Below are 22,856 nucleotides of genomic sequence, written 5' to 3'. Positions count from 1 at the left end.
TACCCGTATAGTGGTTTCATATGCTGACCGTACAGTAGTATTCGTATACGTGGGCGCATGCAACTGACCGCGGTCGTGGGGTAGCACGTGTCCATAGGACATGCCCGAAACGTCCCATCGTATAAAGAGGGGCAACCACCTCCATCGCCCCTACCATTTTCCCCCAAATCCCCTCCTTGCCGCATCGTCTTCCTCTCCCCACCGGCGTCGTCTCGCTCTTCTCCACTGCCTCCACCGCACCGCCTCGCTCTCCCCCACCGCATCCTTTTCCTCACCTTCATCGCCTCCATCTGTCCGATGACGGAAGCTCGTGGTGACACCAACGCAGCGCCCGGAGATGTAGTGGAGCTGCAGGGCGCGGTGACCGCGGATGAAGTGAAGGACGTTGGCGGTGTCCACGGCGGTGCGGGGAAACTCGCAACCGCTGCGGATGTGGAGAAGGAGGTGGCGGGCTTCGCGCTGCCGGAGTAGAAGGTGACGGCGTCGAGCGACGCAGTCCATCCCGATACCCCTGATGCGCAGCCTGGCGAGGAGCAGGAGGTATTTGCACTTGCTTGTTAGTTGCAATATTTAGGATATTAGCTTGTAGAGTTAGTTGCATTGGTTAGATTGTGATTCATACGGTAGTACAGATGGTCAGAGTAGTTGGTTTGATGGATGGGTCGGGGTTTTCTGTATGAGGGGGATGGGGGGTTTTTGTACTAGGGTTTGTTGGATTACATTTGTTGCAAAAATGCTAGATAGATCTGTATGAGAGATAGGGATCTCTGTGCTTCAATGCTACACAGATGTATGCTTATTAGATTTGTTTTTAATGCTCACAGATTGAGTTTTTTAATGCTACAGACATGTATGCTTATTAGATTGGGTCCCTATTAGATTTGTTTTTGAATGCTACGCAGATTGGGGTTTTGAATATCATATGGCCAAATGGAATCCATTGATTAAGAAGTTATTTGATTCATTAGTATATAAATTTGTCCACAATATGTAGTTAGATTAGCTCTGTTGTTCAATGTGTGTATGAGAATGGAAAATGCAAATAGGATCATAGTATATTAGCCCTATGATCAATGTGTCATGTGTGCATATCTAAATTTTTAATTAGCTTCTGTATTTACTTGTGATGGATGTAATTGTATATTCAGGAGGATGGTGGTTGGGGGGGGGGGGGGGGAGAGGAAGCTGGCCCAGTACGACCCGTACGATCCAGAGTATAGTGACGACGAAGAATATGAGGTAAGCCTACATGAAATTTAGATTGTTCATTTAGTTTCTTTGATATGGTGTATATGAATCTATAATGTATTAATGTAATCTAATATTTTTAAGAAGTTGATCCCCACTACTACCAATTCTCTCAACATGCACACTGTCCACATCAGCATTCACATGAGGAATTCTTAATATGCATGACACGTCAGCACCCAGTCTCAACCTCTCTATAGGTTGTCTCTCACGAAAAAAAACATCTTTCCCCGAGGCAGTCGTTGAAGGCCAGCAGGTGCAGCCATCTCTCGCTAAAAAAGAACGGGCCAACCTTTTCCATGTTTCCTGCCGATTCACTTCTTTCCCCACTTCATCTTCTCCACCGTATCCCCTCCCTGATCTCCACTATCCTTCTGCAACCCTCTGTTTCCTATCCATAATGCCCCCCTGCATCCCTATGCATCTAGGGAAACACTTTGTGTCTATCATCAAATCTGATCCCAACTCCTTATCTCATTGCCTTTGTTATTGAGTTCTTATGGCAACTTAGGACATTGTTGTCCACCTCCTGTACAAGATTGACGCCGTCAACCGCAAGATGGATCATCGCACCTACATAATCGGAGTTTGTTGATCTACCTCCTGTACAGGATCTGGGCCGTCAACCCCAAGATGGATCACTATGTGAAAAGTATTGGATGGTTGAATATTGTGTTGTTGTATGTTGTATTGATCTAACCCTCATATGGGGTATATATAGAATACATGAGGGGTAGAGCTTGGAGTCCAAGACAAATTATACATGGTTTAAACCTATTCGATCTCTAATCTTTATCTCTATCTTTAAACCCAAATTATATTCTAACACCCCCCTCAATCGTAGCGGGAGTGAAGCGGACGATTAAGACTGAATTTGAAGTCTTGCGCTTCCGTCGTCTTCACCGCTGCGCCATCATCATCTGCGTCTCTGATGGGTAGGCACCTAGGGCGGCGACTGCGTCCCCTTCTGGTGCTTCCTCGTCTCTCCTCTATTCGCTCCCGCAGTCACAGTGGGAGTGGCGTGGACGCTGGTGACGACGCGGATGCTGTTGACTGGAGTTGTTGCCGATGTGCTGCTATAGACCAAGTGTCGTGGATTTGTCACGACAGATGTCCTAGTGAAAGGACTTAGTCATGAGGCCAACACATCTATGTGGTATCTTGAGAGGGGTTGATCGGGATGAGAGACGCGAGGCGGATCAACACACAAGACGAGGATTTAGACAGCTTCGGGCCCCGGGAAACATCATCCGGTAATAGCCCTACATGATGTTTGTGGCTAGGTCTCATTATGCTCATGAGGGAGTCGCCGCATAAGTCGGCTCCCCTTTAGTTGTGTCTAGCCTTAGCGATTATTTTCTGTCCCTCTTGGGGTGCCCTGCCCCTCCTTATATATGTTGAAGGGGCGGGTTACATGACTAGTACTAGTAGGATTAGGATTACTCTTTACAAGTGGAGTCCTAGTCTTGCTTCCTTTATAGGAGAATATTCCTTATGCCTTTCCTCTTAAGCCAGCCCACCATAACATGAGCCGGCCTTCTGGGCCTTGGGCCTTGTCATCCATCTGAAACACCCGCTGGGTCACCAATGAGTCTTCAGACTCGTGAGCCGCCAGACACGTGAGTCGCCAATCCTCCGGCGGGTTACCAATGAAACGCCAAGTCCCAGCCGGGTCATATATCCGGCCGGGTCATATCGCGGGGTATATCCCCGACATTAGCCCCCAGTTTAGCTTGGATTTATCCATGGTAAACTTATCCTGCAAAACAAGACCAACTTTGATAGATTATACGCCGGGTCGAAGGTTCTTCTAAGTCGGCACTTGATCATCGTTAAGTCCTTGTCATTTCCTTGTTGATATATACATGTCCGTGATCTCATAGCCAATCTTCCTTAGTAGATATGTTTCAACTTTGTCAATGCAAAAAATCCAGATACTTCTTTTGAAAAATCCGGGTCAACAGGCCAGCTTCAGAGTCAATTTGCTGACATTGGTCTCTTGTTGAGAAATATTGTAAGAGATAATCCACTTGAGTCGGCTTCCAAAGCGCCGGCTAAAAAAATATTGGTCTTGAAATACTCATCTAATTTTCAGCTGGCTTAAAGATGTAAAACTTGCCATTTATGATTACCAAAATTGCCGGGTTATAAACTGATAATGCCGAGTCATAATTGTTGCTGACGCCCGGTCATGTTTGTTGGTGACGCCGGGTAATGTTTGTTGCAGACACCGGGTCAATCTGGTTTGCTCAAAACTGAGAATTTGAAGATATTTCTCCCTTATATCCATATTACATGTAGCCCCCAAGTCTTGAGCAGAGCAAAGTGATGACTTAAGACTTGCTTCAATATAAATGTTGCAACCTTTGAAGAAATCCAGGTTGTTCATCTCAATCACTAGTCAAAAACTGAATATTCCACATATGTAGCCCCCAAGTGCCGGGTTGTCATGCTTGCAGCAACCTGGGATTTGTAATTGCCTTATACTCATGAAAATTTCAACCAGTGTAGCCCCCAAGGGCCGGGTCATTATGCAATAATGAGCAGGGACTTTGTAGATATGATCATGTAAACTTGAGCAGCAACGTGTAGCCCCCAAGGGCCGGCTCAGTAAGATAATATTGAGCTGGGACTTTATATATACTTCTCTGAAAAGAACATCATATGATGTAACCCCATCATGGGGCTTGAACCCACGTCCACAAGGTTAAGAGCTTTGTGCTTTACCAACTGAGCAGTGGACCCTTCAATATAATGGAATAAGGCTTGTGTACCTTAAATTTTTGACAGGAACAATTGGTATCCCCCAAGTGCCGGCTCATTACAATGTGATGAGTCGGGTCTTCAACAAGGCCAATAAAAAGTAATCTTGCATTAGCCCCCAAGTGCCATGGTGCATGCTGGCAGTGACATGGGACTTGCGTATTTGATGTCATCTCAATTTGAATAATGTAGCCCCCAAGTGTCGGGTTGTAAACCTGCAGTGACTCGGGACTATTCCTTTCATTGTAGAATAAATCATATCCATTGATAAAATAATAGCCATTGCGCTGAAGCGACTTTGAAAACCTTAATCATAATACTAGTTATTGATAACCATAATAAAAATCCAGCCATGTTAGCTATTAAAGATTTGAATAATATAACCTGGTTTGAAAACCGATTCTTGCAATATAAACCAGTATATCCATGCACACATGATACATGCTATGATGATGTAATGATGATGCAATGTATGATGCAATATATGATGATGTATGTGTATGATGCAATGTATGATGATGTATGTGTATGATGACAGAATACTTCAATGAAACTAGCCTGAGCCACTGGAGTATCCTCGCATTCTGTAACCGGCTCTCATAGGACCCAATCGATGTTTGAACCTGGATAAGTTCAGATATGACAATCAAGAGTACACGAGGTCGGAGTAGCATCAAGCAAATAGGCAGGTTTAACCAAGTTTCAATGAAGGCGGCTTTAGCAGCCTGGATCTATCCTGACTATCTGTAAGCCATGCTCTCACATGACAGCCGGCGTTTTAACCTTAGCAAGCTCAAATCTTTGGTCGAATACGCCGTAAAAGATTGATTGCTAAGAGTTCGGCGGGTCAATCAGGATGACCTGATGGAGTTGAAGCAACTGGTATACAGGTAGGATGACCCGGAAAGGTTATGTCCTCTTTGGTCGAATACGCCTATGTTTGAACAAGATAACCTGGTCAAGAGGGTAGTAACGCTATGTTCTTTTTGGTCGAATACGCCTATGTTTGAACAGGAAGCCCCCAAGTGACATACTGACAAGTTGTGCTCGTCAGGGACCTATGTTTGAGCTGTGTTGTGCATCCAACTCTCTTTGGTCCCTGTAATTTGGGCATCAAGCCTCCAAGTGATTTGTAATAAGGCGTGTAAGCCGGATCGGATACCCATGTTTGAACCGCGCATCATGGCAGCAGGTCCTCTTCGGCAACCTTTAATTTTCCGAGAACTCGAACTTTGCAAGAGATAAATTCTTCTTGAGCCGGAATTTTAAACCGGATATTGAGAGCTTCAAAGCCTTGTGAGACAGAGATGTCTCTTGAGCCGGATTTTAAACCGGAATCTTCATTTTGAGCCGGAAATTTTCTGACGACCTTTAAATTTTCATCAATATGACAGCAGCCTCCAGGACCGGGTTATTTTCCCTCCAATAACCCGGAGTTCTTGAATTCACTGAAACCGGCGAATTCTGCCGAGTCATGTCATTGTAGGCCCCGAGTGTTAAGACGACTCGAAGAGTTGTCTTGAGATTCTCCATTTTTGACCCTGATATAAACCGGTATGAGTCATTCAACAGCTCAGTGATATAACTTGTCCTGCATTGGAGAACTTGCAAGCCAGAGTAATTGCTCTTTTAAAGAAAACAATATATAATATAAAAATATAGATGGATTTCACCTGTTATGTTAAGCCAGAAATTATCCACCGCGGAGTTGATGACGACCACGGTGAAGCTGAAATCAACCACGGCCGAGTCGGCCGCGGGAGCAGACAGATGAGTCGGCCGCGGTGTTGTAAACCGGTGCGGACGAGCAAATTGTCCTCCACGTTGCAAGCCGGCGCGGACGCGTGAACCGGTCGCGAGGGCGGACGGGCGAGTCGTCCGTGGCATTGTAAGGCGGCGTAGACGGGCGAGTCGGCTGGCGCGTTGATGTAAACTGGACCGTGACACGCCTGTCCGTGAAGCCGCATGGCGCAGCCCAACATGCATCCATGGTATAACACCACCCCTTTTTTCTTTTAATAGTCGTCTTGCGTAAAAATATTACAGGCCAGAGTAATTGTTGTCGGATGAATTAACATTTACTGATAAAATACATAGAAAAAATAACACCTGGTATTTTTTGCCGGATGAATACGGATGCTGGCGCTGGATAATGTATAGTGCTGCTTTTGTTTTTGACAGAAGAATTGATTAGTTCTCTTGTCTTCTAGTGCCTGAGGTCTCCACGTGACCTTCTCCTCCCTTTTTTCTTAAAGAAGTCCAAAACAGTGCGCACACGGTCCCTCGAACCGAGTTTCTCTTTTTCTGCTTCAAGCAGTGTGCAGCGCGAGCCGGCGGCCAGCTAGGGTGGCAAGGCTGCAGGCAGGAGCTTGCCGACCGACCGGCGGCTCAGTGCAAATCCAAGTGAATGGCGGTTTGAGAACGGCGATGGGTTGTGGCGATAGGACTGGCTCAACCCGGTAGCGGAGACGGCTGATCGGGGTCAACTGTCGTGGATTTGTCACGGCAGATGTCCTAGTGTGAGGACTTAGCCGTGAGACCAATGCATCTATGTGGTAGCTTGAGAGGGGTAAATCGGGATCGTGGCCGCGGATGAGAACCGGCAACTCTGCGGAGACGGCGCTCATGGCCCACTCCAGCAGTGGCGACTTGAGGCAGAGGTGAGACGGCTCGCGTACTGCGGCGACGGGTTGGAAACAGCAGCTCGAGCCGTGTGAAGCCGGCAACTTAAAACAACGCCGCGGTAGCTCTTGAACAGCGCTGTAGCAGAAGCGGAGGCAAGGTTGCTCTTGCATGCATATTCCGATCGACCTTATCCGATCCAATGGATCTTTTCCTTGCCTTGCTAATGGTGTGACGTTTCTTCATATGCATATGCTCTGTACGTGTCCATCTCTTCAATTTTGCGGAGCCACAGCTTATAACTTTCTTTCTGAAAAACAGCGGTCGGCTCAAACGGAGAGTAGGAGGCAGAGCTCGACGGGGGCGGCTTTGGCGCGGGAGGACCAGTGGTGGTGCTCGAGGCAATGCTGGCATGGCGCACACGCGGTCGACGGCGTCCGACGATTCAGCGTGCGACAGCTGAGGCAGCCCGTGGCGGCGAGACCCGGCAGGGGCATCGCAAAGTGATGAAGCCAGCGGGAGGCTCAACCCAGCAAGGAGGCGACTCAGCAGGGCCGACACGGAATTCGAGGCGGAGGCAGAGTCCGGCGAGTGGGCGGCGGTTTGGCAGAGGCCGGCGGAAGCGGCTACTTGGGGCCAGCAGTTCCAAGGCGGACGAAGTTGGCGGCTCACGGGCGGCGGCCGGACGGACACAAGCCGGAGGCGCGGGGCGGCATCTCTAGCGGCGGCTCAACGGATGCAGCCAGGCGGCTCAGAAGTGGACGACGGAGGCGGCCAGCTCGGAGGTCACGTCGGGCGCCCATGAAGCGAGGTCACACAGGTGGAAGCCGCTCCCGAGTCGTGGTCGGTTGGATGAACCCACGTCCGTTCCCGAGTCGTAACCAGTTGAACAGACCAGGTCGTGGCCTTCTCCCTGTGGTAATCAAAAAACTTGCTGGATATGGCAGAGGGTCACGGCGTGGGAGCCAATGCCCGGCGAGCAAGACGAGTTCTCATGGTCCTGGGATGCGAGTGGGAAGTTCTCGGTGCGCTCAGCGTATGCAGGCAGGTTTTGGGGTCGGGAAGTGGTGCCCACGGCAAAGCTGACCTGGAAATGCAGGGCACCGTCGCAATGCCGCTTCTTTGCATGGTTTGCCCTGAAAAACAGGTGTTGGACTTCAGATAGGCTCGCGAGGAGAGGGCTACCGCACCAATCAGCCCGTCCGTTATGTGATCAGGAACCAGGGACTTTAAACCATGTGCTGCTCATATGCGTTTTTGCCAGGACAGTGTGGGCAGTGGTTGGAGAGGCACTGGGTAAGATTGGTTGAGGGCCAAACCATGAGGATGAGCTAGGAGAGTGGATGTGTGCCAAGAAAGGAAACGACTACCTCGGCACCAAGGACATACATACTATGTTGTTACTGGTCATGTGGGAGCTATGGAAGCATCGCAATGCAATCGTGTTTGACGGCACGTCACCTTCGGTGGAGAGGCTCATGGACAAGATCAAATCCGAGTGCGCGTTATGGGCATCAGCGGGGCTGATCAAAGGAAAGTTGGAGGGGTTCCTGGATGGATTACATAGGTGGATGAATAGGGAGGAGTAGGATGTGTGGATGTAAGTGGAGTGTGTACGTGTTGTAAGGCCGTACAAGCTTGTAATGTAACTGTGGAGGCATGCTTTTCCCTTCTTCTTTAATATATGATATGCACACTCGTGCATATTCGAGAAAAAAAACTTGCTAGACAAATTACTCCTCCCAAAAAATCTGAGCTTTTACATGGACGGTACTCAAGTACTACTTGGTAGACCACTTTATACGAACAGTAGCAATGGAGTAGTACTATAGTAGTATTGCCTCGGGGCTTGACCCTTGCTCACACACGCGCTTTGATACAGATTGATCTGACATGGCGTACGGCTACAGCACAATTCCTGTCGGTCTCGGCGACACGCGACTGTAGCCGCAAAAAATTAATCTTCTATTCGGTTTCGACGAATCACGTTGTATCGGCAATGCCAAACCCTAAATTCCTTTTAACCCTATATATGTGTCGCCGCTGAATACTTTTCCACGCTGGCTCTTCTTAATCCGGTCAACTGCGAGCTTCTCGATCCCAGGAAGAGATCCCTTCAAGAACTCAACACCACCGTGCGCGTGCCCCACGGTGGGCGCCAACTGTCGTGGATTTGTCACGACAGATGTCCTAGTGTGAGGACTTAGTCATGAAGCCAACACATCTATGTGGTAGCTTGAGAGGGGTTGATCGGGATGAGAGACGCGAGGCGGATCAACACACAAGACGAGGATTTAGACAGCTTCGGGCCCCGAGAAACATCATCCGGTAATAGCCCTACATGCTGTTTGTGGTTAGGTCTCATTATGCTCATGCGGGAGTCGCCGCATAAGCCGGCTCCCCTTTAGTTGTGTCTAGCCTTGGAGATTATTTTCTGTCCCTCTTGGGGTGCCCTGCCTCTCCTTATATATGTTGAAGGGGCGGGTGTTGGGGAACATAGTAATTTCAAAAATTTCCTACGCACACGCAAGATCATGGTGATGCATAGCAACGAGAGGGGAGAGTGTTGTCTACGTACCCTCGTAGACCGTAAGCGGAAGCGTTATATCAACGCGGTTGATTTAGTCGTACATCTTCACGATCCGACCGATCCAAGTACCGAAAGCACGACACCTCCGAGTTCTGCACACATTCGGCTCGGTGACGTCCTCGCCTTCTTGATCCAGCAATGAGGGGCGAAGTAGTAGATGAGTTCCGGCAGCACGACGGCGTGGTGACGGTGTTGGTGAAGAACAATCTTCGCAGGGCTTCGCCTAAGCACTACGAAAACTATGACGGAGGATAAACTAGAGGAGACGGGGTTGCCGTCACACGGCTTGGTGTTTCTTGATGTATCTTGGGTGCTAGCCCTACCCCTCTATTTATATGTTGAGCCTTGTGGTCGAAACTTGGAGTAAAAGCCTCCACAAAGTCGGTTTCACCCGAAAGGCAAGAGTCCTTCTCGGACTCCAGGGCCAGATGCCAGGGTTCCCGGCGTCTGGACCCAGACACCAGGGACCCTGGCGTCTGGCCCCTGGACTTTGCAAAACTTCCTTTTGCGCTTTCCAAAAACCTCGTGGGCTTTCCCCTTTGGCCCAGATAAAGTGTTCTCGTGCCCAAATATTTCGGGAAACATCCGGAACCCCTTCCGATGGATTCCGGAACATTTCCGGAGATCAAACACTACTATCCACATATCAATCTTTACTTCCGGACCATTGCGGAGTTCCTCGTCATATCTGTGATCTCATCCAAAACTCCGAACAACATTCGGTCACCAACATACATAACTCATAGTACTATATCGTCAACGAACGTTAAGCGTGCGGACCTTACGGGTTCGAGAACTATGTAGACATGACCGAGACACCTCTCTTGTCAATAACCAATAGCGGGACCTGGATGCCCATATTGGCTCCTACATATTCTACGAAGATCTTTATTGGTCAGACCGCATAACAACATACGTTGTTCCCTTTGTCATCAGTATGTTACTTGCCCGAGATTCGATCGTAGGTATCTCAATACCTAGTTCAATCTCGTTACCGGCAAGTCTCTTTAGTCGTTCCGTAATACATCATCCCGCAACTAACTCATTAGTTGCAATGCTTGCAAGGCTTATAGTGATGTGCATTACCAAGTGGGCCCAGAGATACCTCTCCGACAATCGGAGTGACAAATCCTAATCTCGAAATACGCCAACCCAACAAGTACCTTTGGAGACACCTGTAGAGCACCTTTATAATCACCCTGTTATGTTGTGACGTTTGGTAGCACACAAAGTGTTCCTCCGGTAAATGGGAGTTGCATAATCTCATAGTCATAGGAACATGTATAAGTCATGAAGAAAGCAATAGCAACATACTAAACGATCGAGTGCTAAGCTAACGGAATGGGTCAAGTCAATCACTTCATTCTCCTAATTATGTGATCCCATTAATCAAATGACAACTCATGTCAATGGCTAGGAAACTTAACCATCTTTGATTAACGAGCTAGTCAAGTAGAGGCATACTAGTGACACTTTGTTTGTCTATGTATTCACACATGTATTATGTTTCCGGTTAATACAATTCGAGCATGAATAATAAACATTTATCATGAAAGAAGGAAATAAATAATAACTTTATTATTGCCTCTAGGGCATATTTCCTTCAGTCTCCCACTTGCACTAGAGTCAATAATCTAGATCACATTGCCATGTGATTTAACATCAATAGTTCACATCACCATGTGATTAACACCCATAGTTCACATCGTCACGTGACCAACACCCAAAGGGTTTACTAGAGTCAATAATCTAGTTCACATCGCTACGTGATTAACACCCAAAGAGTACTAAGGTGTGATCATGTTTTGCTTGTGAGAGAAGCTTAGTCAACGGGTCTGCCATATTCAGATCCGTATGTATTTTGCAAATTTCTATGTCTACAATGCTCTGCACGGAGCTACTTTAGCTAATTGCTCTCACTTTCAATATGTATCCAGATGAAGACTTAGAGTCATCTTGATCAGTGCCAAAACTTGTATCGACGTAACCCTTTACGACGAACCTTTTGTCACCTCCATAATCGAGAAACATATCCTTATTCCACTAAGGATAATTTTGACCGCTGTCCAGTGATCTACTCCTAGATCACTATTGCACTCCCTTGACAAAATCAGTGTAGGGTATACAATAGATTTGGTACACATCATGGCATACTTTATAGAACCTATGGCTGAGGCATAGGGAATGACTTTCATTCTCTTTCTATCTTCTGCCGTTGTCGGGTTTTGAGTCTTACTCAATTTCACACCTTGGACCACAGGCAAGAACTCTTTATTTGACTGTTCCATTTTGAACTACTTCAAAATCTTGTCAAGGTATGTACTCATTGAAAAACTTATCAAGCGTCTTGATCTATCTCTATAGATCTTGATGCTCAATATGTAAGCAGCTTCACTGTGGTCTTTCTTTGAAAAACTCCTTTCAAACACTCCTTTATGCTTTGCATAATAATTCTACATTATTTCCGATCAACAATATGTCATTTACATATACTTATCAGAAATGTTGTAGTGCTCCCAGTCACTTTCTTATAAATACAGGCTTCTCCAAAAGTCTGTACAAAACCAAATGCTTTGATCACACTATCAAAGCGTTTATTCCAACTCCGAGAGGCTTGCACCAGTCCATAAATGGATCGCTGGAGCTTTCACACTCTGTTAGCTCCCTTTGGACCGACAAAACCTTCCGGTTGCATCATATACAACTCTTCTTCCAGAAATCCATTCAGGAATGCAGTTTTTACATCCATTTGCCAAATTTCGTAATCATAAAATGCGGCAATTGCTAACATGATTCGGACAGACTTAAACATCGCTACGGGTGAGAAGGTCTCATCGTAGTCAATCCCTTGAACTTGTCGAAAACCTTTCGCAACAAGTCAAGCTTTATAGACAGTAACATTACCGTCAGCGCCAGTCTTCTTCTTGAAGATCCATTTATTCTCAATGGCTTGCCGATCATCGGGCAAGTCAACCAAAGTCCACACTTTGTTCTCATACATGGATCCCATCTTAGATTTCATGGCCTCAAGCCATTTTGCGGAATCTGGGCTCACCATCGCTTCCTCATAGTTCGTAGGTTCGTCATGGTCAAGTAACATGACCTCCAGAATAGGATTACCGTACCACTCTGGTGCGGATCTCACTTTGGTCGACCTACGAGGTTCGGTAGTAACTTGATCTGAAGTTACATGATCATCATCATTAGCTTCCTCACTAATTGGTGTAGGAGTCACAGGAACAGATTTCTGTGATGAACTACTTTCCAATAAGGGAGTAGGTACAGTTACCTCATCAAGTTCTACTTTCCTCCCACTCACTTCTTTCGAGAGAAGCTCCTTCTCTAGAAAGGATCCATTCTTAGCAACGAATGTCTTGCCTTCGGATCTGTGATAGAAGGTGTACCCAACAGTCTCGTTTGGGTATCCTATGAAGACACATTTTTCCGATTTGGGTTTGAGCTTATCAGGATGAAACTTTTTCACATAAGCATCGCAACCCCAAACTTTAAGAAACGACAACTTTGGTTTCTTGCCAAACCACATTTCATAAGGCGTCGTCTCAACGGATTTAGATGTTGCCCTATTTAACGTGAATGCAGCTGTCTCTAATGTATAACCCCAAAACGATAGTGGTAAATCGGTAAGATACATCATAGATCGCACTATATCCAATAAAGTGCGGTTACGACGTTCGGACACACCATTACGCTGTGGTGTTCCAGGTGGCATGAGTTGCGAAACTATTCCGCATTGTTTTAATTGAAGACCAAACTCGTAACTCAAATATTTGTCTCCGCGATCAGATCGTAGAAACCTTATTTTCTTGTCACGGTGATTTTCCACTTCACTCTGAAATTCTTTGAACTTTTCAAATGTTTCAGACTTATGTTTCATCAAGTAGATATACCCATATCTGTTCAAATCATCTGTGAAGGTCAGAAAATAACGATACCCTCCGCGAGCCTCAACACTCATCGGATCGCATACATCAGTATGTATTATTTCCGATAAGACAGTTGCTTGCTCCATTGTTCCGGAGAACGGAGTTTTAGTCATCTTGCCCATAAGGCATGGTTCGCAAGCATCAAGTGATTCATAATCAAGTGATTCCAAAATCCCATCAGCATGGAGTTTCTTCATGCGCTTTACACCAATATGACCTAGACGGCAGTGCCACAAATAAGTTGCACTATCATTATTAACTTTGCATCTTTTGGCTTCAATATTATGAATATGTGTATCACTACGATCGAGATCCAACAAACCATTTTCATTGGTGTGTATGACCATAGAAGGTTTTATTCATGTAAACAGAACAACAATTGTTCTCTAACTTAAATGAATAACTGTATTGCAATAAACATGATCGAATCATATTCATGCTCAACACAAACACCAAATAACACTTATTTAGGTTTAACACTAATCCCGAAAGTATAGGGAGTCTGCGATGATGATCATATCCATCTTGGAACCACTTCCAACACACATCGTCACTTCACCCTTAACTAGTCTCTGTTTATTCTGCAACTCCCGTTTCGAGTTACTAATCATAGCAACTGAACTAGTATCAAATACTTAGGGGTTGCTATAAACACTAGTAAAGTACACATCAATAACATGTATATCAAATATACCTTTGTTCACTTTGCCATCCTTCTTATCCGCCAAATACTTGGGGCAGTTCCGCTTCCAGTGACCAGGTCCTTTGAAGTAGAAGCACTCAATCTCAGGCTTAGGACCAGACTTGGGCTTCTTCACTTGAGCAGCAACTCACTTGCCGTTCTTCTTGAAGTTCCCCTTCTTCCCTTTGCCCTTTCTCTTGAAACCAGTGGTCTTGTCAACCATCAACACTTGATGTTTTTCTTGATTTCTACCTTCGCCGATTTTAACATCGCGAAGAGCTTGGGAATTGTTTTCGTCATCCCTTACATATTATAGTTCATCACGAAGTTCTAGTAACTTGGTGATAGTGACTAGAGAACTCTGTCAATCACTATCTTATCTGGAAGATTAACTCCCACTTGATTCAAGTGATTGTAGTACTCAGACATTCTGAGCATATGCTCACTAGCTGAGCAATTCTCCTCCATCTTGTAGGAAAAGTACTGTCAGAGGTCTCATACCTCTCGACACGGGCATGAGTATGAAATACCAATTTCAACTCTTAGAACATCTTATATGCTCTGTGGCGTTCAAAACATTTTTGAAGTCCCGGTTCTAAGCCGTAAAGCATGGTGCACTGAACTATCAAGTAGTCATCATACTGAGCTTTTGTCAAACGTTCATAACGTCTGCATCTGCTCCTGCAATAGGTCTGTCACCTAGCGGTGCATCAAGGACATTATACTTCTGTGCAGCAATGAGGAAAATCCTCAGATCACGGATCCAATCCGTATCATTGCTACTAACATCTTCCAACTTAGTTTTCTCTAGGATCATATCAAAAATAAAACAGGGGAGCTAAACGCGAGCTATTGATCTACAACATAAATATGCTAATACTACCAGGACTAAGTTCATGATAAATTAAAGTTCAATTAATCATATTACTTAAGAACTCCCACTTAGATAGACATCCCTCTAATCATCTAAGTGATCACGTGATCCAAATCAACTAAACCATAACCGATCATCACGTGAAATGGAGTAGTTTTCAATGGTGAACATCTCTATGTTGATCATATCTACTATATGATTCACGCTTGACCTTTCGGTCTCAGTGTTCCCAGGCCATATCTGCATATGCTAGGCTCGTCAAGTTTAACCTTAGTATTCTGTGTGTGCAAAACTGGCTTGCACCCGTTGTAGATGGACGTAGAGCTTATCACACCCGATCATCACGTGGTGTCTGGGCACGACGAACTTTGGCAATGGTGCATACTCAGGGAGAGCACTTTTATCTTGAAATTTAGTGAGAGATCATCTTATAATGCTACCGTCAATCAAAGCAAGATAAGATGCATAAAAGATAAACATCACATGCAATCAATATAAGTGATATGATATGGCCATCATCATCTTGTGCTTGTGATCTCCATCTCCGAAGCACCGTCAAGATCACCATCGTCACCGGCACGACACCTTGATCTCCATCGTAGCATCGTTGTCGTCTCGCCAACTATTGCTTCTACGACTATCGCTACCGCTTAGTGATAAAGTAAAGCAATTACAGGGCGATTGCATTGCATACAATAAAGCGACAGCCATATGGCTCCTGCCAGTTGCCGATAACTCAGTTACAAAACATGATCATCTCATACAATAAAATATAGCATCATGCCTTGACCATATCACATCACAACATGCCCTGCAAAAACAATTTAGACGTCCTCTACTTTGTTGTTGCAAGTTTTACGTGGCTGCTACGGGCTAAGCAAGAACCGTTCTTACCTACGCATCAAAAACCACAACGATAGTTCGTCAAGTTAGTGTTGTTTTAACCTTCTCAAGGACCGGGCGTAGCCACACTCGGTTCAACTAAAGTTGGAGAAACTGACACCCGCCAGCCACCTGTGTGCAAAGCACGTCGGTAGAACAAGTCTCGCGTAAGCGTACGCGTAATGTCGGTCCGGGCCGCTTCATCCCACAATACCGCCGAACCAAAGTGTGACATGCTGGTAAGAAGTATGACTTGTATCGCCCACAACTCACTTGTGTTCTACTCGTGCATATAACATCTACGCATAAAACCTGGCTCGGATGCCAATGTTGGGGAACGTAGTAATTTAAAAAATTCCTACGCACACGCAAGATCATGGTGATCCATAGCAATGAGAGGGGAGAGTGTTGTCTACGTACCCTCGTAGACCGTAAGCGGAAGCGTTATATCAACGCGGTTCATGTAGTCGTACGTCTTCACGATCCGACCGATCCAAGTACCGAAAGCACGGCACCTCCGAGTTCTGCACACGTTCGGCTCGGTGACGTCCTCGCCTTCTCGATCCAGCAAGAGGGGGGAAGTAGTAGATGAGTTCCGGCAGCACGACGGCGTGGTGACGGTGTTGGTGAAGAACAATCTTCGCAGGGCTTCGCCTAAGCACTACGAAAACTATGACGGAGGATAAACTAGAGGAGACGGGGTTGCCGTCACACGGCTTGGTGTTTCTTGATGTATCTTGGGTGCTAGCCCTACCCCTCTATTTATATGTTGAGCCTTGGGGTTGAAACTTGGAGTAAAAGCCTCCACAAAGTCGGTTTCACCCGAAAGGCAATTGTCCTTCTCGGACTCCAGGGCCAGACGCCAGGGTTCCCGGCGTCTGGACCGAGATGCCAGGGACCCTGGCGTCTGGCCCCTGGACTTCACAAAACTTCCTTTTGCGCTTTCCAAAAACCTTGTGGGCTTTCCCCTTTGGCCCAGATAAAGTGTTCTCGTGCCCAAACATTTCGGGAAACATCCGGAACCCCTTCCAATGGATTCCGGAACCTTTCCGGAGATCAAACACTACTATCCACATATCAATCTTTACTTCCGGACCATTCCGGAGTTCCTCGTCATATCTGTGATCTCATCCAAAACTCCGAACAACATTCGGTCACCAACATACATAACTCATAGTACTATATCGTCAACGAACGTTAAGCGTGCGGACCCTATGGGTTCGAGAACTATGTAGACATGACCGAGGCACCTCTCTTGTCAATAACCAATAGTGGGACCTGGATGCCCATATTGGCTCCTACATATTCTACCAACATCTTTATCGGTCAGACCGCATAACAACATACGTTGTTCCCTTTGTCATCGGTATGTTACTTGCCCGAGATTCGATCGTAGGTATCTCTATACCCAGTTCAATCTCGTTACCGGCAAGTCTCTTTACTCGTTCCGTAATACATCATCCCGCAACTAACTCATTAGTTGCAATGCTTGCAAGGCTTATAGTGATGTGCATTACCGAGTGGGCCCAGAGATACCTCTCCGACAATCGGAGTGACAAATCCTAATCTCGAAATACGCCAACCCAACAAGTACCTTTGGAGACACCTGTAGAGCACCTTTATAATCACCCAGTTACGTTGTGACGTTTGGTAGCACACAAAGTGTTTCTCCGGTAAACGGGAGTTGCATGATCTCATAGTCATAGGAACATGTATAAGTCATGAAGAAAGCAATAGCAACATACTAAACGATCGAGTGCTAAGCTAACGGAATAGGTCAAGTCAATCACATCATTCTCCTAATGATGTGATCCCGTTAATCAAATGACAACTCATGTCAATGGCTAGGAAACTTAACCATCTTTGATTAACGAGTTAGTCAAGTAGAGGCATACTAGTGACACTTTGTTTGTCTATGTATTCACACATGTATTATGTTTCTGGTTAATACAATTCTAGCATGAATAATAAACATTTATCATGAAATAAGGAAATAAATAATAAATTTATTATTGCCTCTAGGGCATATTTCCTTCAGCGGGTTACATGACTAGTCCTAGTAGGATTAGGATTACTCTTTACAAGTGGAGTCCTAGTCTTGCTTCCTTTATAGGAGAATATTCCTTATGACTTTCCTCTTAAGCCCGCCCACCATAACATGAGCCGGACTTCTGGGCCTTGGGCCTTGTCATCCATCTGAAACACCCGCCGGGTCACCAATGAGTCTTCAGGCTCGTGAGTCGTCAGACCAGTGAGCCGCCAGACACGTGAGTTGCCAATCCTCCGGCGGGTTACAAATGAAACGCCAAGTCCCAACCGGGTCATATATCCGGCCGGGTCATACCGCGGGGTATATCCCCAACACCAAGCCATTAATGTCGATGTCGAGGTAGCCTATCATGGTGATGTAGCCGTGGTCGATGGTGTAGTCGTCGTGGATGATGAAGCCACACAAAGCCGGAGGCGCAAAAAACGCGCTATGTTGTAGATGATGAAGCTGCAGTCATGGACGATGCACCTTGCGGATGTCAGAGGGTGCCGTCGGCGATGAGTCCACCAGTTTTGCCAAGACCGGAGGAAGCCCATCGAGCACACATTGGTTTTGCCAGAACCGTGTGGCTGTGTAGGGTCATCACTGTAGTGACGCCGTGTCGATGCAGTCGTGCCGTCGTGGATGATGCGGTCAATGCCGTCGTCGAGGTCGCGTCTTGCAAAAAAGTCTGTCAGAGGACGCTAGGTGTCCATCTTGTGCATGCTCTAGCCAATGCAACCAAAAGACCGATCTGATGGAAGAGACTAGGCAGCACATTATACGTCAACACTCTCCCTCACGTGTAGGTCCCTCAGGCCTAAACGTGGACCGAAAGTGGGCTGCAATTTAATTGCGCCAGCCGGGTCTTGAACTCAAGACCTCTTGGCTCTGATACCATGTGAAAAATATTGGATGGCTGAATATTGTGTTGTTGTATGTTGTATTGATCTAACCCTCATATGGGGTATTGAACATATAAACCCTCAAGAAGTCATAGGCAGGATGAAGGTGGCCACGTCGCCTCTAATTTGCCATGAACAGTACTTCTGCCACCGCCTGTTATTTCCGTGCCCCGCCGAGGGCATTTTAGTAATTTCACGTACAGGTATATAAAGCTCACCCGCCGCAATGGAGAAACCCTAGCCGTCGCCCGCCCCCGCATGAGAGCGACCTAACCCGCGTCCCCGCGCCGCCGGCACTCCTCCCCTCTACCCCATGCTCCTCGACCTCCCTCCTCCTAGCCGCCGCGTCGCCGGCACCGCTCTCCTCTGCCCCGTGCCGGACCCTACCTCCTGTCCTCCTCTTGCCGCCGCCAGGTCCTCTCCTCTCCCCATCGGTGCGAGTGCGTGGGTCGCGGAGTGCGGAGAGCGAGGAGAGGGACAGGACAGACGCATGAGGAGGAGGAGGCCACGGCCTTCGGCTCCTCTCCTCTCCCCGTCGGCGCCAGCGCGCTGGCCGTGAGGCGTGAGGTGAGCGAGGAGAGGAAGGAGGAAGATGCATGAGGAGGAGGAGGAGGACGCCTGGATTTGGCCCCGGCCTTGGCCTCAGCCCGTGGAGTTGGTGATGGCATCGTTAGAGGCCCGGGCCTCCTCTCCGGACAAGGCACTCGTGCTAGGCGGCGGCGATCTGTGCGCCGGTTCAAGGTGAGGCACCTCCTCTAGCCACATCCAGTTTTTCCCATTAGTTTGTGCTAAAAGAATGAGTGCTCTTCAGTATGACCATTCTGAATTTAGGAGGAATGACAGCAAAGAGAAGAGATCTTTTTGAAATTCTTAAGGCCGGGTTAAGGCAGATGTCGACGGCATGGATCCGTCGACGGGGGCCTGGTGGGCGTGGCGGCGGCTGGAAGGGTAGCAGAGGCCTGTGGGGCGTCGGCCGGAACGGCAGCGAGAGAAACCTTCTCTTCTCCCCTCCTTGCGTCCTGGGCATCTTCCTCTCCAAGTATGTTCTATATTGCAGGTGATGGGCTGCTGACTTTTATTACGCACATGTGCTGATTTTGAGTGACTTCCACTTCATTTGATATCTACTGTACAAGTAATGGCACTAATACAATTGATATCAAATTAATGGATTTGCTAACATATTGCCTCTTGTGATGTTAATTGATTTGCAGGTTTACTGGTTTTGGTTCAGTTTGAAGGACTCATCGGGCTTAAGATCTTGGTTTCATTAGAATTACAGAATTTCTTTGCTCGGTAGTCTTGCCGTCTTGCCGCTGGTGGCAGGTTTTACTTTGTGGGGTGTAGATTCTTATTGCCGGTGACACCTCATGAATTTTCTTTTCAAGCTTTAATTAGTCTTGCCGTCTTGCCACTGGTGGCAGGTTTTACTTTGTGGGTTGTAGGTTCTATTGCCGGTGACACCTCATGAATTTTCTTTTCAATCATTAATTTATATGGTCGTTCGCTGGATGCTCGCTGCTATGTATGGTTCATATGGCCGCCGACTCGAAAATCACTGCTATCTTTGGGTCATGATATGGTCGTCGACTAGACGCACGCGGTTTGAATGATCTCATTGCCTATGGCTGGCAATACACACTTTTCTTTACTAGCCAGCCAGGAAGGCGTCTCGGCTCGCGATCGCTGCGCCGTGAGCAACAACGCTCATTACTACCTGCCAGGCCTTCTCAAAGTGATTGAAATTTGGTAAATTCCATTCCTTTGTGCTGCATTGTACCTTCCATGCTTTTTGCAGTCAGTGAATCTGATATCATAACCTCTCATTTAGAATTTTCTTGATAGGCAAAACAACCAGTTCTCATTTATCTGGATGGTTTTCAAAATGGCATAATATGTCATTTGCACTATCATCGATCATTGAAATTTAGTTGCTCCAGTTTTTCATAGATTACAATTGTGTAGACTTTGTCTTTTCCACTTACCATCGCCATTTTTGTGATGATACTTCACTAGGAATATTTTTTGGTGCTTCTCATCTGAAAATGGATTCAGAATGTGGTCAGTTTTGCAATGCATGGGAGTTCAATTTTTCTGCATGCACAGTTATATATTTTTAGTCCATTGACTTGAAAAGTGAGTGCTTCTTGGTTGTTTCTGTTGTTTATCCAGGAGGTTCTTGGTGCTTGGTTTTTTGCTACTTGTGCAGTATTGTACTATGCCCATATAAATGACGAATTATATTTTGTTCCGCGGACGAGCAAAGTTTGCTGTCTGCGTAGTAACTTTGGTGGCGAGCCCGAGTGCCGGTGGGAGCAGTGGCCGGGTCAAGGCAGGTGTTGACGGTCTGGGATGGTCCACGGCACCGGCATCCTCAGCAGAAAGGCAAAGCCAAGATGAATCTCTCATATTTTTGTCAGCCATGGATCAGAAGATGTAGAAGAAAAATCCATGTAAGCCACTCTTCTCTTCTTTCCTCCCCGTTTCTTCCAATCCAATGCTTCTCATCTTTGTTTGTGCAGGTTTTGTTTCTTTGTGCCTACAAGGTGTTTGATGAAATCCAAAAAGGCTGACAGGGGAGGACTGATCTATGTAAGTCATGCGATTTCATTTTTCTATTATTTAGTTCCATTCAAAGATAACAAGTTAGGTAGGAGTAGTAACTTGTTTATGACTTAGTCTATGTTTAGTCTTGTGTATTGTTAATCTGTCTTTGCTCCCTCGCAAAAATTAAAATCTTTTCGCTGCTATATGAGAATTTGTAGCAATTAAAAGAAGCCAATGGAAGCTACATAACTGAAGAAATGTTCAGTTCTATATATTACTTGGACCTGATTACTTTAGAATCTTTTCGCTGCTATATGAGAATCGTTAGCAATTAAAAGAAGCCAATGGAAGCTACATAACTGAAGAAATGTTCAGTTCTATATATTACGTGGACCTGATTACTTTAGAATCTTTTTGCTGCTATATGAGAATTTGTAGCAATTAAAAGAAGCCAATGGAAGCTACATAACAGAAGAAATGTTCAGTTCTATATATTACTTGGACCTGATTACTTTAGAATCTTTTTGCTGCTATATGAGAATTTGTAGCAATTAAAAGAAGCCAATGGAAGCTACATAACTGAAGAAATGTTCAGTTCTATATATTACTGTAACATCCCAAATTTTCAATTTGGAATGTTTTACAATTATTAGCTAAGCATCTATGCATTTTGTTTGAATTGTATGGCATTTGAAAATTTTCAGAGGCATTTGAGTTTTATTTGAATTTGGATTCAACTTGGCATTTGAAATTTATTTCAAATATCCCTGACAAATACTTGTTTAAAAGTATGAGAGGAGCAAACATGACATTCCAAAAAAATGTCAGAAGAAAATATTGCCAAAAGGTTTGAATTCAAATTTGAATTTTATTTGGAATTTGCAGAAAATGTTTTTTTAGTTTCCGTTTTGCCTCTGGAAAAATGTCCACGTTGTAGGATTTTGTTTCTAATTTTTTGATATATAATATGTCCTATATAAAAATACTATAGGTTTCACTATAATTAGTTTTCTCTATCTGTGGTAATTCAAAAAAAAGGAAAAACCCCGGCGCGCCAGGCGCCAGGCCAGCAGGCCCAGTCGCCGAGGCCGCAGCCCACCAGCGCCGAGGCCGCAGCCCAGCGCCAAGGCCACCAGCCCAGCGCGCCGCACGCCCGAGCCGCCTCCGCTCCGGTTGCCCGACCGCAACTCCCTCTCTCTCTCACGCCGACACCCCGACACCACCTCATCTCCTTCCTCCCGCAACGACCAGTGCCAAAATCTCGCCAGCCCTCGACGTCCGTGCTCCCAAAACCCTAACCCGAGCTGCCCTCCTCCACGAAAACGTGTCCTATAAATACCTACGCATCTCCTCTTCCGAACCCCCCAAAAATCCTATCCCAACTCCCACCATAGCTTGCGCCCTTGCCGTCCCGATCTCGCTGCTGCAATCGTAGTTCGCCGCCCATTCCGACTCCGGTGAGCACTCCCTCATCTCCAATTTCCACCCACGTACTCCCCTCGCCGTTGCCCACCTTTTTGACAAGGTCTTCCGCCCTCTTATACACAGAAACGACGCCCCGAGCATCTACGCCCGTCGCCGGAGCACGTCGAGCACAGGAGCTTGACGAGCTCGTTCCGCTCGTCTCCGCCGTCTTCAACCACCACCGAGGCCACCACCGACTTCCCCAAGCTCCGCCGCATCGGCCCGACGCCACCGCCTTCCTCCCCGACGACCGGAGCCGCCGCACCGCCATCGCTCGAGTCGCCGCCGTCCGCTGTAAGCCCGAGC

At 46.4% G+C, this 22,856-nt stretch overlaps 1 protein-coding gene across 1 annotated transcript; it reads left to right on the top strand.

Annotated features, from left to right (window-relative positions):
- The first annotated feature begins 18,741 nt into the window (after positions 1 to 18,741).
- On the top strand, positions 18,742 to 20,040 carry LOC120963108 (uncharacterized). The gene is made up of 3 exons (XM_040387535.1): positions 18,742 to 19,280; positions 19,351 to 19,578; positions 19,754 to 20,040. The coding sequence occupies exons 1-3, from the start codon at positions 19,132 to 19,134 to the stop codon at positions 19,776 to 19,778; spliced, it is 402 nt and encodes a 133-aa protein (XP_040243469.1). The 5' UTR covers positions 18,742 to 19,131; the 3' UTR covers positions 19,779 to 20,040.
- The last annotated feature ends 2,816 nt before the right edge of the window (positions 20,041 to 22,856 follow it).

The sequence above is a fragment of the Aegilops tauschii genome, chromosome 4 (genome assembly GCF_002575655.3).
Source record: "Aegilops tauschii subsp. strangulata cultivar AL8/78 chromosome 4, Aet v6.0, whole genome shotgun sequence".
Lineage (NCBI taxonomy): Eukaryota > Viridiplantae > Streptophyta > Magnoliopsida > Poales > Poaceae > Aegilops > Aegilops tauschii.
Note: the sequence above shows the minus strand (reverse complement) of the source record. Positions and strands in the feature narration are given on the sequence as shown.

Coding starts and splice junctions, on each gene's coding strand:
- LOC120963108 (XM_040387535.1), top strand. CDS start 19,132: ATGCATGAGGAGGAGGAGGAGGACGCCTGGATTTGGCCCCGGCCTTGG. Junction 19,281..19,350: donor GATCTGTGCGCCGGTTCAAG/GTGAGGCACCTC, acceptor AGTGCTCTTCAG/TATGACCATTCTGAATTTAG. Junction 19,579..19,753: donor CTGGGCATCTTCCTCTCCAA/GTATGTTCTATA, acceptor ATTGATTTGCAG/GTTTACTGGTTTTGGTTCAG.